General features: G+C 45.1%; 1 protein-coding gene across 2 annotated transcripts in view; it reads right to left on the bottom strand.

Annotated features, from left to right (window-relative positions):
* Nucleotides 1–15941, bottom strand: part of GRID1 (glutamate ionotropic receptor delta type subunit 1) — a 564846-nt gene extending 548905 nt beyond the window's left edge. For both annotated transcript variants that reach the window (XM_068140036.1, XM_068140037.1), the window contains exons 1-2: nt 15659–15941; nt 13346–13501 (exon numbers count right to left, since the gene is read on the bottom strand). In XM_068140036.1, coding sequence (XP_067996137.1) covers nt 13346–13501; nt 15659–15737 — 235 coding nt within the window. In that variant the 5' untranslated portion in view covers nt 15738–15941. The remainder of the gene's footprint in view (nt 1–13345; nt 13502–15658) is intronic.
* Nucleotides 15942–16818: the final 877 nt, after the last annotated feature.

The following is a 16818-nucleotide window of genomic DNA, read 5'->3' as shown; positions in this document are numbered from 1 at the left end:
AGCAAATAGAACTAACCACTTTCTTTTTGACATTCCTGGTATTTTGCTATTCCTTAGGGCTACTGTGATGCTCTCAAGGAGCACTTCTGGCTTCTTGTCCATGTTTGTTCTCCATTTCCTTATAATGTCAGAGATACACAGCTTTAAAGGTTAAATTCTAAAAGTTTGGAAAAGAAAAAAAAAAAGATAAAAAAGAGAGAAGATTAGCTGCCATATCAGTGAAAGCAGGATGAGAGACTTAATTCCATAATACAAACTCCAAAATCACTGCAGCAGGTAACACAGAGGAAGCCGTGTGAAACTTAAAGGTTTCTCCTGGCAATTACTGAAAGGTGGAGACTCTCCCAGAGACACACATTTCATTTCCATAATGCAGCTCCACTTCTTATAATGTAAACAGAAAAGACAAAACCTTTGTTTTCTCATGTAGATATAGTAACCATTTGCAAACCTTAGGATATGCTCTGAAATAACATCTGTGTACTGCTGCCAACAGATGTTGTCATCATGATGATTAAAATGTAGTGGAAATAAGAATAATCCAGCAAATCAAAATAAAAAGCATGTTCATAAAATCTATTGCATTGAGCAGTGGCAAACAAAAGACAGGCAAAAAAAAAAAAATCAGACTTCAAAGAAATAATTTCTATTTACAAACTTCACTATGACGTAGAATGAAGCATTTGCTGTCCATATAAAATGCGACATGGCTGGAAGTGAATAGGTTGCTCAGAAAAGGAAAATCACAGGCAGGAAGGAAGGTATCTCACCAGCTGGATGCCTTTGAAAACTGAAGTTTTGGTGAAGAACCCCAGGCATAAATATATCAGCTACAACTGTACAGTCCCTGACTTGGCAGTAAGACTGTAAGAACAAATGGGTAACAGAAGGAAGACCTTCCTGAGATAATGATTAGGTTACTGGGGAAAGGGGAAAAACAAACAAACAACAAACAAACAAACAAAAATACCCCAACCAAACCTAATGAAACACAGCAAAATGTCTTTTGAGAACTAGGATCACAGATCTGATTCCAAAACTATCAGGCATCCCTAGTCACTGTATTGCTCAGATGACTCTGGAGTTTTAGCTGACATGTTTTTATTTTTAAGCAACAGTGTAAGAGCAAAGAGGACACACTAAGATCACAGAAACATAAACTGTTTCCAACACATGACAGGGCATGAAGCCTTTAAAAATCCATTTGTTAACCAGTCTTGCCACACCAGTGCCACTGCCAGGGGCAGAGAAGAGAGGGAGACATTACTCCAGCCACCTGCTTTAAGAAGGTTATCCCTAATCACACTTGACAACAGTGCTGCTGCTTGCCTGTGCAGCTGGCTTTATGAGTACCCATCCAGAGGCAAGGCAAGACTCCACTGCCTGCTGAGGCACTGTAACACGTTTAATGGGTACACTAACTCATGGCTAAGGACACAGCTTGTCCAGAAACCTTGCTGCAAGACCTTCCCTAAGAGTTACCACAGAGTTCATCAGCTCCATTACAAATTGCTGGAGTTTTGGTGGTTTGTGTTTTGGGGTTTTTTTTAAAAAAAGCCTTGGTAGTGCTGAAACATGAAATTACTTTTAATCCAGATACAGGCACTCTTATTTCAAGCTGCCCTGAACAAGTGACTTTCTATAAGCAGAGGTTCAGTCAACCTCAACTTCTGCTAGCCCGTATCTTTCCCCATCTTGTCCTGTGAGCACAATTTGGAAATGCCTTTTTCTTCTTTCAGGAAAGGAAATGTCTGCCATGGGCCAATTATTTGCAGACTGATTACTTACTGGGGCATCCCTGCCCTACTGGGGCATCCCTGCCCTTCTCCAACCTTGTGACAGTTTTAGGCTGTGCCTTTAAGAAAAGGACAGCTACAGAATACTCCAGCTGAATGTTTTGGTGTAAAAAAGGAAAAACAGATAATTCTAAACGAATTTTATTGGCAGATCAGTAGAATGTAACTTTAAGAACTTACAGTCTGAGTTCAGTCTGTTCTGCTTTTCTCTTTCTGTTCTTGGCCAGAGTACATGCCGCTGACCTTGGACTGACGAGATAAGAAAACTAACTTCTCTAACAACTACTTTGAACTAACCATTTTTTCCCTTAATACCCATTTCTCTTTTTAATTCTTTTTCACCCAGTTAACTACTAGGGGAGAGGGGAGGAAGGGGGAAAAGGGGTTCTGGGTGAAGGCGCAGGGGGGGGATTCTCCTTGGGAGGGTGTTTCTCTGTTACGTTCTTTCCTGTGTATTTCTATAAAATGCTGTAAATACTGTATATTTTGTATATATTCATTGCATTGCATTCTGCTTGTAAAATACAGCTTTTCATTTGCTTCTCCAACTGAGTTTAGCTGTGCTTTATGTGGTGGGAGGACTAAACCTTCACACTACCACAAACCTCTTTAAAAATCCAGACCATACTGTGCAAACATCTCACTCAGACCAGAGGAAGCACAAGTTTCATTTCTGTTCAGGTCACTAAGTTCTACCTGCATCCAAACCACTTTTACTTCCAAACTAACTGAAGTACTTCAGGACAAAAGTAAGCTGAATGAAAAATAAAGTTTCAGTAAAAATAAACTTAAAGCAGGTAATTGGGTTGCTACCTTTAATTCTTTGTGCACTTCAAACATCCTAGCCCTCTGTGTTTTGACCCCTCTGAGCCTCTCAGGCAATTGTTCTCATGCCAAAAAAACAATAAATTTAAAAAAAAATCCTCAAGTAGGATAGAAAATAGTAAAAGTATTAGTCCTTTAGGTTAAGATGCAGCTAGTATTCCACAGAAGACAATGCTTAGTTTATACCAGATTTTTCCCTTGGAGTTCTAAATATTTTTTTAATACATGTAAAATTAAGTTGAAAACACACAGAAATTACATTGAGAGGCTCTGACTGCTGTACACCAACTTCTCATTCCACCATTCAAAGTTCTTCCTTTATCCAGAAGCAGAAAGGTTAAGAAAACAAAGGGCTATGGAAACGTTGCTCTAGATCATTACACATTTTCACCACTGGAAGTATTACCAAGCAGCAAATAACTGGCATTTCCTAAATATCAAGTGATGGTATAAAACAGAATCATTTACCTGCTGACAAAGACAGTGCTCATTAACTTTACAAACATTCATTTCTATGGAAAATCCTTTTATTTACTTTCTAAATAAGAACAAACCAGATTGTGAGTATATTGATAGCATTCCATCAGCAATGCTACTAGCTGAAATCTCAAAGACTCAGAGAAGTAAATTAAAATGCAAAGGACTAAATGACTGGACTGAGAAACAGGAGACATAATGAGAGCTCAGACCCAATGGAAGGTTCTTTTGCTTGAGCTTGGTTTATTTCTTAAGAGAGAAAGTAATTTCTTAGATATTATTCTATTGAATATAGAAGGGAAAATTGTTTTCTTACTGTCCATTTACTCCCTCAATGAAAGGTTGCTAAGAGAATGGTTCTCAGTAAGGTCAAGCAGTAGAAACCCTGCTGTGTGTTTTAATGAAGCCAAACACCACTTGAAATTAATGCTTCTTGGTTCTTGTTACCTTTAAGCACTGGCTGTTAGTGCCTTCCAATATTGATTCTTACTGCATATCTGAATAGATAATATAATAGGCAAAAGGAAGTAAAAGGGGAAAAAAAAAAAAAAAGGGGGGGGGGGGGAGGGGCGGGGAAAGGACAGTCATTAAGATGCCAGAACAGGATCAAAAGAACAGAACTTCACAAAAGTGAAGCAAGTATGGACCTGGTATAGACAGCCTCTTTCTGAAGACAAACCTCTAAACCGTTCAGGCTTCCCAATCCACAAACCTGAACAGTATCAAGCACAGCAATCAGGTCCCCAAATTATAACTAAATGCAAGCTATTAGGAAAGACATAAAAGAAACTCTTTTAACACACTCCTCATTTCAGATATTTATTGCCTTAAAGTTATGCAAATTAAAGAAATCTTGGCATATTAGCATATCATTATTATCTGCCTTTGAAATTATTATAGATCTACACATTATATTTAAGAAATTATGTTCTCAAAATGTTGCACGCTGTTTAACAACCTCACTTTGTTTTTTTCATGGACACGAATCCTAATAACCGAAGAGCTACATGAGGATGGGCATTAGCCCATCCCGTTCCTCAGTGAACAGTGCAACGGAAGGACTCTCAGAATACCACCAAGATTTCAACTTTAGAGCCAAGACATTTTTGTGTAAGGCAGTCTGCTTAACTTTGTCAAATACAAAACTGACCACATAAGCCATTTTGCAAAATCATCAACTGAAATATCTGTAAGTTACAGAAACATCTCTTGCCAGAAAATCAAGAGCTGTGTGGGCCATTTTGATCCCAGCAGGGCATTTTAAGATAAACAGACATCTGCTTAAGACAAAAAAAAAAAAAAAAAAGTTTAATTTCATAGAATTATAAGACTCACAAAGAAGCATGATTCCAACAATACATTCTAAGTAATTATTTTTTCTCTGAGGGATAAATAGAAAAAAATACCTCTAAGCATAAGACAGCAAAGACAAATAAAGACACAGCAGGAATTCCCCTAAGAGGGAATTTATTATTAGTAACACTATAAAAAAACATTTTGATCTTTATGTAAAATATAAGAAGAGTTTGAATATAGTTCCCCTAAAATGACAAAAAAAGTTAAGTCCAAAGTAACTATTTCAGTCATAGTCTTAGTGTGCTGTAGTATTATGATCAGGCACTATTGTAGTTGTGTAGCTAGGCTTGGAGGCTTTGGTTTGTTTTCCTTCCACCAAATGTGCCATCAACAGCCTTAACAAACATGATACTATCCCCTCTGTTCAAAGATTGTGTCCTTTCATGGTATGGCTCAACCATAGCGTGATAAATCACATCAAAATGTTCAATTCCTCTCATTCTGCAAGTATAAAGATGCTATTTAAAATGTAATACTTAGATAGGCAATCCTCTAATCATCTGTGGCTGGGAGACTCTGAACACAGAAAAGCTCATGACATATTTCCTGCTGAACACATTACACTAAGCCTAGCAATTAAATTATTTGTGTGGGGTATACAGACATGTGTACATATATATGCATGTATACAGACTGTATTCCACAATACAAGATCATTTTCTTTAGCCATTATTTTAACTAGCTGAGGCTGAGGTGGTTTTGTGCACTCATTTCACATTTACAGATCCTCCTCCATAGTAACAATTGGGATAAAAGCTGTCACAGAGAAACAAAGCACCCAGAGGAATACGTTCCTCAAGAAAGAAAAAAGTCAAGAAAGAGAAATAAAAAGGAAATCTTTAACCTTGAATCCACATTTTTAATGAATGCTGCTTATTTCTGATATTTCTTTGGGAGTAATTTCTATCATGGTAGTTAATGAGGTAGCAGATTTTCTGTAATAAAGTCCTAGAATAAGAAACCCAATTGCGGCTCCTTGATGAATGAGCAGGATCAGCAGTAGAATCAGTGGGAAAGACCATTAGGTACTGAAAAAGAATAGTAGTCCAACCTGCAGCTGCTCTTGTGTATGAGACTTTTAAAACAGAGAGGTGATTCAAAACCAGCATGGAAAAAAAGTCATTAACCAGTGAGAGGAGAGGAGAGGAGAGGAGAGGAGAGGAGAGGAGAGGAGAGGAGAGGAGAGGAGAGGAGAGGAGAGGAGAGGAGAGGAGAGGAGAGGAGAGGAGAGGAGAGGAGAGGAGAGGAGAGGAGAGGAGAGGAGAGGAGAGGAGAGGAGAGGAGAGGAGAGGAGAGGAGAGGAGAGGAGAGGAGAGGAGAGGAGAGGAGAGGAGAGGAGAGGAGAGGAGAGGAGAGGAGAGGAGAGGAGAGGAGAGGAGAGGAGAGGAGAGGAGAGGAGAGGAGAGGAGAGGAGAGGAGAGGAGAGGAGAGGAGAGGAGAGGAGAGGAGAGGAGAGGAGAGGAGAGGAGAGGAGAGGAGAGGAGAGGAGAGGAGAGGAGAGGAGGAGGAGAGGAGAGGAGAGGAGAGGAGAGGAGAGGAGAGGAGAGGAGAGGAGAGGAGAGGAGAGGAGAGGAGAGGAGAGGAGAGGAGAGGAGAGGAGAGGAGAGGAGAGGAGAGGAGAGGAGAGGAGAGGAGAGGAGAGGAGAGGAGAGGAGAGGAGAGGAGAGGAGAGGAGAGGAGAGGAGAGGAGAGGAGAGGAGAGGAGAGGAGAGGAGAGGAGAGGAGAGGAGAGGAGAGGAGAGGAGAGGAGAGGAGAGGAGAGGAGAGGAGAGGAGAGGAGAGGAGAGGAGAGGAGAGGAGAGGAGAGGAGAGGAGAGGAGAGGAGAGGAGAGGAGAGGAGAGGAGAGGAGAGGAGAGGAGAGGAGAGGAGAGGAGAGGAGAGGAGAGGAGAGGAGAGGAGAGGAGAGGAGAGGAGAGGAGAGGAGAGGAGAGGAGAGGAGAGGAGAGGAGAGGAGAGGAGAGGAGAGGAGAGGAGAGGAGAGGAGAGGAGAGGAGAGGAGAGGAGAGGAGAGGAGAGGAGAGGAGAGGAGAGGAGAGGAGAGGAGAGGAGAGGAGAGGAGAGGAGAGGAGAGGAGAGGAGAGGAGAGGAGAGGAATCTTTCAAACAAAATTTAAAACTTAACTGCAAAGTGTGAAAATAACAAGTGATTCCTGGGCACGCTACCACTCTATCACCAACCTCCATTGAGCTGGGGCAGGACTACATGGTCTGAACAGATTTAATCCACACTGTTGATTTTCCCAAAAAAGAAAGCCATTATTATCTCAGGATGCTAGGCTGTGAGCCCCTGGCAGCAGCTCCTCCTTCCCCTGACTCCTCACTGCCTGCTGCACCCCAATGCTTGCCACTGTCTTGAGCTGCTCCCCAGGAAGATCAGCCCCAGCATGGAATGGTGAGAGCCTCTGCAAAATCAGAGAAACTATGCCCAGTGCATCCTATGATAAAGAAAAAAGCCCAGGTAGGGATGTGCTTCAGGGGGATGGCCTCCCAAAAGTAGTATTTTGCCCTTGCAAGTTAAACTGTAACCAGAACCTGGATAGTAATACATCGCAAGCAGAATGAAGCAACAAAACAAAGGTGTATTTGGATGTTCACCCACAGTCTGCAGCCTGCCTTTATCTTCAGCACCAAAAAGACTCCTTTTGGACTATTGTCTCCTTTCCTCCTGGTGAAGACATCTGCAGGTCCTTGCTCTGAGTATAACAAAACCACGAGAACACAAGAGCTCAATGTTTTAATTTGCTGTTTTACGTAGCTCCGCAAAAAGCCTCTGTTTTATAATACACTAAGCCATGTAAGTATAGAGCATAAAACCACAAGTGCAATGAGATGACAGTGTCACAGATGTCTTCACTGTAGCAGTCCTTAACAAGTTGTGGTTTGTTCTCAAAGGGCACAAAAAAGTAAAATAGTTAAGTGCATTCACCCTACTGAGCAACAGCTTTTAACTGTAGCTAACTAGTAGTAAAAAAGTGAAGCTGCACAGCGAGGTCTCTCTGACCATGGGAGGGAATCCCTACCCACACTCTTTCTGGTTGGGTTTTAAAGAGTGTTGAAAGCTCAGATTAAACCTAGGAAAAAATGCATCAGACTCTTCTTTCTGGAGAGCTTATAGTCCACCTGTCAAAAACTTCCAGATGTGACAATGAAAGACTCAGAAGAAAAGTTTGAGAAAAGTTAATCCACAGTATATTGATATAAACCAATTCTTTGCAATTCTATCAGAATATAATTTTTATTTTCCTTTTATGTTAAAACTCTAGGTACAGCCTATGATTTCTAGCAGTCAAATAAGTAAAGCTTGGGGGGGGGGGGGGGTTGGTGGTTCAGGTTTGGGGTTTTTTTGTGGATTTTGTTTTGGTTTTGAAACCTAATAATTTACATGTGCAATGCTTTAGGAACTTTCACCTTATTTTTGTTTCCATTTGTTATGCTTCTTTTTGCTTTCTCTCTACTCCTCCACTCTGACATTAAAACATCCTAACTCTAAACACTACAGCCTTCACTTCTGGGGCATGTGAAACATGAAACTACAACTCAACAGAACTTCTCACTCTTCATTTACCAAAAACACCTGTCCAATGTAGCTTTTATATGGTGCTGTATCTGGGTTTACCCAATGGCAAAGGTATCTTTTCATGGTTGTTGTTAGGTCTTCCCTTCTATATTTAATAGCCACCTAAATTTAAATTCCCCCAGAGAAAACAGTCCTTTAACTGAAGCCTGCCATCTGTATTTTGCCAAAATCAGGACACAGCTTCTGGCCCACCTGTGGGTTTCTAGCTGGCAGCACTTGTGCTACCTTGAGACCGCTCTTTCTGCAAACATGGGACTCTATGTGCAAATATCCCAAGTCACATGCACACTTTTGAACATGCAGTCACTCTGCTCCCCCACAGTTGTCTAACACTGGGCAATGCATGTGTGACAAGCATAGTTCTGCTTGGGATTTTAACCAAATGACTGTAAGAGCAGCAGCAATGGAGCTTCAAGGCCCTTTTCTCTAGTTCTGTATTTTTTCTTAGTTACTTACACACTGATAAGCTTACACATGTTTCAACAAGTTAAACCATTAGAAAGCAGCAGCAGCAGCAACTTGAAATACATGGGCTCAGCCAAGATAGTCCACAACTATGCGCTGACCTCTTCTCCCTGGTATCCAGTGATAAGAAGTGTGGTAATGGTTCAAAGCTGGCACAAAGCTTTAGAGGGACATGCAGTGATAGGACAAGGGGTGATTGCCTTAACCTGAAAGAGGGTTGATTTAGGTGTGAGGAAGAAGTTCTTCACCATGAAGGTGGCTCATGAGGCACTGAAACAAGCTGTCCAAAGAAGGTGTGGATGTCCCCGTTCTTCAAGGACATGTTATTTAGTGGAAAGTGTCCTTGCCTGTGGTAGGGGATTGGAACTTAGATGACATTTAACATCCGTCCCAATGCAAACCATTCTATGAAAGCCGCACAAAGGGAGGTTTAGACTGGATGTTAGGAAGCACTTACTTACCAAGAGAGTGGTCAAACACTGGAACAGGTTTCCTAGAGAGGTGGCGAACGCCCCAAGCCTGTCAGCATTTAAGAGGCATAAGGACAATGCCCTTAATGACATATTTTAACTTTTGGTCAGCTCTGAACTGGTCAGGCCATTGGACTAGATGACCACTGTAGGTCAATTCCAACTGAAATAGTCTATTCTGTTTCTTCTATTTCATGCCAAGTACACATCATTACCAACTCCTATAGATTATTGTAAGAGATCAGATTCATTCAATGGTACACAACATAGACACAAAAAGAAACCCAGAAACTCTGAGTTGCTCTGAAACCACAGCAGCACACATGGGTCTGACAATAAACTCATTTATGGAACACCATTCTTGCTCTCAAATCACATTCTGATTTTCCAAATTTGTTCTGGTTTCTGAAGCTCACAGCATTTTAACACCAACAAGCACACATACAAAGCTGCTCAAATTAGAAACAATGCATTTAAAATTGCTATGCAGAGAGAACAGCAGGCTTCAGCTCAGTGAAAGCTCCATAGATGTGAAAGCATCATCTGTTGAAAAACAAGGTTTTAAAGTTCCACAGTTTCAGTGTCTCCACCAGATCACTTCTCCAAAGAGCACTACAAAGTTAAGTATTAGGTTTCCTGCACCCCAGTGTTAACTTACAGATGACTATTCCCCCACCAAGAGCAGCATTTTAAAACCTTACTTGTGTCGTATACACAGTCCCTTTGCAACACCACCGGCAGGTTAAAAAAACATCAATTTGAAATGAAAGTGTTGAAATGTTTCTCGTACTTTTGAGCTTATTTGGAACCTTGAATCACAAAAAGGTGACCATGATAGTAGCTTAAATACACACCACACACAAAGAAGCGCTTATCTCACATCTTAACAGAAAGCGAGCACGTAGCTCTTTTGGAAGCAAGGATATAATTTAACATCGTGTTTGTGATTTGAGCTCATTTTCTTAAAATGATATGAAAAGTACAGTAATTCCATATGTGTGTATATTCTCCCATGACACTTAGTGAAAAAAACAATTTTTCCCTCAAGTAATTTCCACATAAAAGTAATATTATACAAAATGTGATGACAAATGACAATGTCCTATTTTATCCATACACTAGAGTCTGTTTATTCTTTACTGTTATATCCCTTGCCACTGGAGTTCCTTCCACCCACTTGCCACACTCTGTTATAGAGTATGAGCTTCATGGAGCCAAAACAATGTCTTTACTTATCAGCACAACAGGATCTTGTTTCTGCAACAGATATTAAAAAGAAAAACAAAGACAGAACACATTTTACACCTTTTGTTAATTACTGCTCTCTGGCACTCAACAAAACTATTAACGTGAGTGTCCACAAGCGTCTTCATCATGCTTTCTGAATTTTATTTATCCATTTCACTCACTAGAAACTATCACTATAGTGCCCTTCTCTCTGAAGAGCCTAAAGCTTTCTCTTCAAAATCTTATGATCTCAGCACCTCCAAGTACTGAAAACTGGCAAGGTATCTTCTGTTTGGCCTTCAGTACTGCAAAGGCACTGCTCCTTCTGACAAAGCCCTACAGTTACTATCTTCTCTGCTTCTTACCCATGCCAAAGTTCTCCACTTACACAATAATGCTAGGTCAAAGCATGCCACAAGCTATGTCCACTGGTAATTAACATCTTGCTCCAAAGTCTGATAGACCTTGTTACACAGAGGGATGACTTTCCATAGTTTTACCAGAACAGTATCATTGAAATGAAGGTCTTTGGTTGCAGCACTCTTTTAGAAGGACTTGAGAAATAATTTACAATGTCATTTCACAAGACTATACAAAAGACACTTCAAATAAAAATGGTATTTCTGATTGGTTTGATTGTGTGAACTATTCCAGCAGTAGTATCAAAATAGTCTGTTTGTCCTCCAGGTAGGTTTTTATCACAAAAAGTTTCATGGCTGTGAAACGAATGCTTGCAACATTGATTTCCATGGCACTGCTTAGAAAGACACTGCAGAAGAATAATGTGAATGTCAGGGCATTTTATGTAGCAGCAGCAAGATTCTGCGAAGAATCTGGGCAGCAGATTTGCTTCAGGTTATTTTGACTACTATAGGCAATATTCTACGAAAAATGAGCAGGACATGCATACAGTGTGGTAGAGGGAGTTTTTCAATAGTCAGAATGACAGTAAGCAACACTGGGCAGAGAGAAGCTGCTCAGTAAGAGCAGCCCAGCAACTTGTACATTCCATGGATCATTCTGTTAGTGCATTGTGCAACAATTTCAAAAGTAGGAACTTAAGCTTTAAAAACAAAACAAAACAAAAACAAACAAACAAAACAAAACAAAAAAGACCTGACCTGAATCAACAAAGCAAGCCAGGAAACTGAGCAAAGCCTGATACATTCCTCTTATCTCTCCTACTCTGTCAAGGTTCTACTCTCAGATAGGATCATTTTGTAGTCCTCCCAAAAGCAGACACATTCATGTACCTTAATGAAGCAATGACAGAGAAAAGGTTCTGTTTGGAATTATGAACATTCACCAGCCGCTTCCTTAATTCTCCAGCATGGGATCAGTTCATCAAAGAGCAATTCTAACTGCATGAGCCCTGAAAGAGTATCTTGAAAGGGGCAGGAAGAAACATCTTCATATTTATATATTCAGCTAGCACAAAGACATCATATAAAAAAGTTAAATGTCTGACCAGTGATTTCAGTGCAGATTTTCAACAGAGACATTTCATTTTTCTAGTAGTATTCATAAATGCAAAACTAATCTTCAAGGTATGTTAGCAAATAAATCAATTTTAAAAAACAAACAAACAAGAAAATAAAAACTAGTAGATCAAGAAGAAATCTCTACTTGGTCATGCTTTTCTGCTTTCAGTAAAACTAAGGAAAGGAACTCGGTCTACAAGACTGTCAGCTCAAATCCCAGTGCATTCAGAATATTTTCATAAAGTTTTACTTCTGAGAAGAGACATTGTTGGAAGCAATTGTTCAGCCAGCCAACTACTGTCACTTCCATGAATATGAATAAGCTCCAATATAGGACACTGAGCTTTTGCAAATGTAAGATCCAATAGTTCAGAGTTAATCTTTGCCAATAAATCAACCCACCATTATGTAGAGATTTTTTTTCCACTGGTAGCTGACTATGTGGGTGAAGTTTTGTTTCAAAGTCTCCTTCTTCCCAGTTTTATAAAGACTTTTTTCGTACTACCTTGCTAAGCTTTCAGAGCAGCAGGAGGAGTCCTATTGTCAATAGTATGAGGCTATTGAAAAAGTATATATTGCTGTTGCTCCTAGAGGTGAATGATATTAACTAGCATACACTCCAAGGAAGAAAATAGAGAAGATATTGTTCAGAGTTCATGAAAATGAACATTTGGTGTACTTTTGTGGCCACAATTTGCATTTACACAACTCAGACATAAATGCATATGGATTCATGCAAATTCTCATACAGGGGAAGATTCACTCTGCTCTGTAAAACTAAGGGCAAGGCTGGTGATGAATCATTTTTTTTTAATATTCTAGTCTGGGTATATAAATAGCTCTCTGTTTCCAGAATAATTACTACTGAAAAATACAGCTTCTGAAATAACCTAGGCCCTAATTAACCTTGGCTTCATTAAATCACAATATCTTTTTTAAGTCTTATTTGTAAAGGCAAACTGATTAATTTAAATGTTTCCCGTTGCAAAAATCTAATTGAAATTATTTACCTATGTAGTTACTTGTCAGACCTTGTCTGGGAATGTTTTCAGATGGCGACTGGGCTATCTCACCCTGTCCCCAGCCACTCGGGAAAGAGCTCACTGTCACCGCCAGCCGCCCCAGCTCTGCTTCTCCGTGGGGGTGCGGGAGCAGATGCATGGGGAGAGATGACTGGCTACCCTCCGCAACTCTTCCCACAGGTGTGGAGTCCTTCCGCCCGGCCCCTCGGCGCATCACGAACCCTCCCCTCTAGGCTGCCGTGCCCCACCATGTCCACGCGTGGGGGGATAGGGGCAGCGGTGGCACCTGGGGCTTAGCCTTCCCTTCGCAGAGGTGGAGAGAGGGGACTTTGCTGATCCAAGAGCGGCCCGGAGTCCCCTGACCCTTCTGGCTTTCCTCTCCTGCGGCTGCCGCCCCTGGCATAGCTGGGCACGGCGGGGACCAGCACGGCGCAGCAGCCGCCGCACCGCGCCGTCCCTCCCCTTTCCTTATAAGACAGCGCCAACCCCCGACCAAAGAAAAGTTTCCAACCGAGCTCCAGGACAAGTCCGAGCCGTCACCGGCACGGAAACCGCCTCCTCGCCAACGGGCCGAGCTGTAGTCGACCCTCTCAACTCCGGCCCGGCGCTCAGCCCGCCCGCGCCGTGGCTGCCGCCCCGGGGCGCTCACCTTCCTGCACAGCGTGGAAGGGGTTGTTGGCCTCTATGAGTTTGATGGAGTAAGTGATTTTCTCGCTCTGGAGGATGTCGTCATTGAGATTCAGATCCGACACCGCCTGCTTGAACACTTCGTCGTCCTTGGCAGCATTGCCTTCGAAAATGGCACCTGAAAAAAGGAAGGCGGCAGGAGGTGAAGAGGGCTCAGCTCCGCTTCTCACTGGTTAGGCCCACCCGCTCACCACCCCAGAAACCGGGCTCCTCCCCAGGCCGTGAAGCGCTCGACTCGGCTTGCACGGTGCCAGGCAGGGTTGCACCCCGGACACCTGTGGGGCCAAGGACCCACACGTGGGCGGCCTTGTTCCGAGCATGAGGAAGCACAACCCTCCTCCGGCCACTTCTGCTCCTCAGGCACTTGTGAAGCCCTGCCAGAGCCACGCGGCGGTGAGGGGGGCACTCCGTCAGTGACAGAAAAGGTAGCAGGCTTGGGAATTGGACCAACTTTTTGCTCACTGCTTCGCCGCTCCATAGAATGCTGCCTGTCGGGCAGTAGTGTTATTAGGGCTCACACGCACACACGCACACGCGAACATGAAGCTCGGGTTTGTGTCCAGTAACCTGGGAGCTTTAATTTCACTGTCCTGTTTATGCAGTTAACGTGAAAACATCTGGCGATGTGTGTTACATAAGATCCCGTCTCTACCGAGTGTGTGTGCCCACGCCAGGCTTACTGCCCTGCTCTACGCAACGGTGGGAGATCTCCAGTGCTGGCAACAAAACAAGCGAAAACCCATTATCGCCCAGCCTGGAAAAGTCCTGCTGATTCACCCTGTGCGTGCCTGTGGCTGGAGCCTCCGCGCACCGCCCGTGTGAAATCACACCTCTGCCAGCAGCAAGCCCTCCTCTCCTGCCATCGGACAGCTATTTCTGCGAAGAGTTATTTCTCAAACACCACTCGGGATGAAGCTCGTGCGAGGAGAAGCCGAGGTGACACCATCCACCCGCGGGAGAAGCGGGGCCGAGAGGATCAGCAGCCGAGGCTGCCTCACCCCACGTCTCCCCCCGGCCAGGGCACTCCCCGCAGACGGCCCAACAGCCCCGCTGTCTCCCTTGGGGCTGGCTCCAGTGCCGCCGAGGTCTGCCCTGCTGTGGGGAGCGCCCCTGGACCGGAGTCCCAGCTGCGGTCAGGGCTGACCCCATCTTCTTAATGGCTCCGCATTGCTGTCTGCTTTGGCTGTGCCCCTGGGCTCCCGAGCTTCTTCCACCAGCCCCGGACCCGCTCCTGCCGGGAAACTTGTTATAGGGCCAGGCCATCTCTCCCTTTACCCGCCCCGAGTCCACCCGGGACTTCCCTCCCGTTTCCGTGGAGCCTCCTCTCGCCAGGATCGCTGTCGTCCCGGCCTCTTTTTTTTTTTTTTTTTTTTTTTTTTTTTTTAAATCTCCCATCCTCCCCAAAAGGCTGGTGGGAATTACGGCTTTTCATTTCCCGGCCGTACTCCCGTCTCCTCCTCCACAAGTGATTCTCTCCCCCCTCTCCGCCCCTAAACATCCTCGTTTTCCTTCCTGCTGGTACCTTTCAACACCAGCCAAAAGGTGACTGCAGAGCCTCGCTTTTGCTTGCCAGGCTTCCCGCGGACATCAACATGCCATGCTCCCAGAAGCCATAAAAGTTCACATCAGCCTTTCCTTTGCCTCCTATTCATCCCTCCTTTCCTCCCGCTGCTGACCCAGCCTTCTTGCTGCCCAGGGGTTTTAATGAGATCTTATTCAAACCACAACACTTGCGCGCATTGCCACACACACAGAGCCGCTGCAAATCTCGCCTCTCTAACCCTTTCCCAGCCAAGTTCTTCTCCCGCATTCCAGCTCGCTGACACCTGCTACGACAGGGGATGGAAACCAGGGGATTATCGCCCCTAAACTTTTCCCTACGAGCATGTTCAGATTATGCCTCTCTCCTGCCCGGGTGTTGGGGGCGGTTGTTTGTTTTCGGCGGAAAGGAAGGGGGGGAGGGAAGGGGGGGCAGTCGGGGGGAGAAGAAAGCCTTTCCACGCAAACAAGTCCAAGCACAGGCTTCCCAGCCACATGGGAGACCGCAACGGCGGCCCCGGCGGGTCACCCGCCCCGCGCCCGCTCCCGGCCCCGCAGCCTTGGCCCGGCCCAGCGCACAGCCGGCATTTCGCCCCTAACTTTAGAACGGGGGGTGGGCTTCAGCTGCCTTTCTTTCTTAAGCCGCTGCCTGTGCCATCACCGCGGTTAAACGAGACGCTCTCTTCATTCATTTATCTACCACGTCCCTTTCCAACCTCCCCACTCCCTCTCTTACCAATGTGGATGATGGAGTCCGCCCGCACCGAAACGCACTGAAATATCCAGGGGAAAAGCCAGAGAATCAACACTTCCATTTCCAGCCTCTCACACAGCACATCAGCTCGGGTTTGGTGGAGAGACAGACAAGGGGAAAGGAAGAAAAAAGGCGCAAGGGCAGCTGAAGCAAGGCAGCAGGCGCGGGGAGAGATGCTCAGACACACCACCACCCCCCCCCCTTAGAAAAAAAATCCCAAAATCCCCCGGAACCCCAAAAATTTTCCAAAATTGAGGAAAACGGGCAACGGGGAGACGGGAGAAGGGGAAAAAAAAAAAAAAAAAAAAAAAAAAAAGAGCCGGAGCTAAACCCGCACGGAGGTAGATCCCGGGTTGACAGGCAGCGCGGCGGAGCCTCCAGCGCTCGGTGTGTGCCGGGGCGCCGGCAGACCGCGAACTGCGGAGCGGCCCCCCCGCCGCCGCCGCCCGCCCCCCGCGCCACGTGACTGCGGAGCCTCGGCGCTCGGTGCCGCCGGGGCACGGCGCGGCGGCGGGGCGCGGGCAGCGGCAGCCCGGCGAGGAGGGGAGTTTGCGGCTCCGCCAGGAAGCGGGAGGGCTGTGCGAGAACAGGGAAATTAATTGCGATTACATAAATTGGATACACCCAGGATATACAAGTATCTCCGTTATATAGATAGATACACAATGTATGTATATCTCCCGGGGAAAAGAGGAAGGGGACCGATGCTCCGAACGCAGGGAGCGGAGGAGGGGGCGAGCAGAAGCTGTAGCCGGGCGCAGGCTCTTCCTTGGGGCCGCAGCCCCCGTCCGGAGGGCGACCGGCGTCTTGCATTACGCGGCCTCCCGCAGCCCCTGCCCGGTCCGGTCCAGCCCGGCTCGGCATGACACGGCTCGGCGGGACGCCCCCGGAGGTAAGGGCGCGGGGCTGCGCCCAGTGCCGCTCACCGAACTCCGCGACCAGGAGCGGCGCGGCGGCACGGCCCTGAGGTGGGAGCGGGATGCTGCCCTTTCCTGATTCCACCCTCCCGGGCCCGGGACATGATCCGCGTTTAGTGAGCGAAAGGGAAATGAGAGAATTTTTTTTACCACCGCCTTGGGGGCTAGGAGGTAGCCGAGAAAAATGGTACAGCAAAACCGTTTCTTGTTTTGTTTTGTACTAGC

The sequence above is a fragment of the Melanerpes formicivorus genome, unplaced genomic scaffold (genome assembly GCF_026170545.1).
Source record: "Melanerpes formicivorus ecotype bairdi unplaced genomic scaffold, bMelFor1.0.p_v2 SCAF_6, whole genome shotgun sequence".
Classification (NCBI taxonomy): Eukaryota; Metazoa; Chordata; class Aves; order Piciformes; family Picidae; genus Melanerpes; species Melanerpes formicivorus.
The sequence above is the reverse complement of the archived record's forward strand: the minus strand, read 5'-3'. Positions and strand labels throughout refer to the sequence as shown.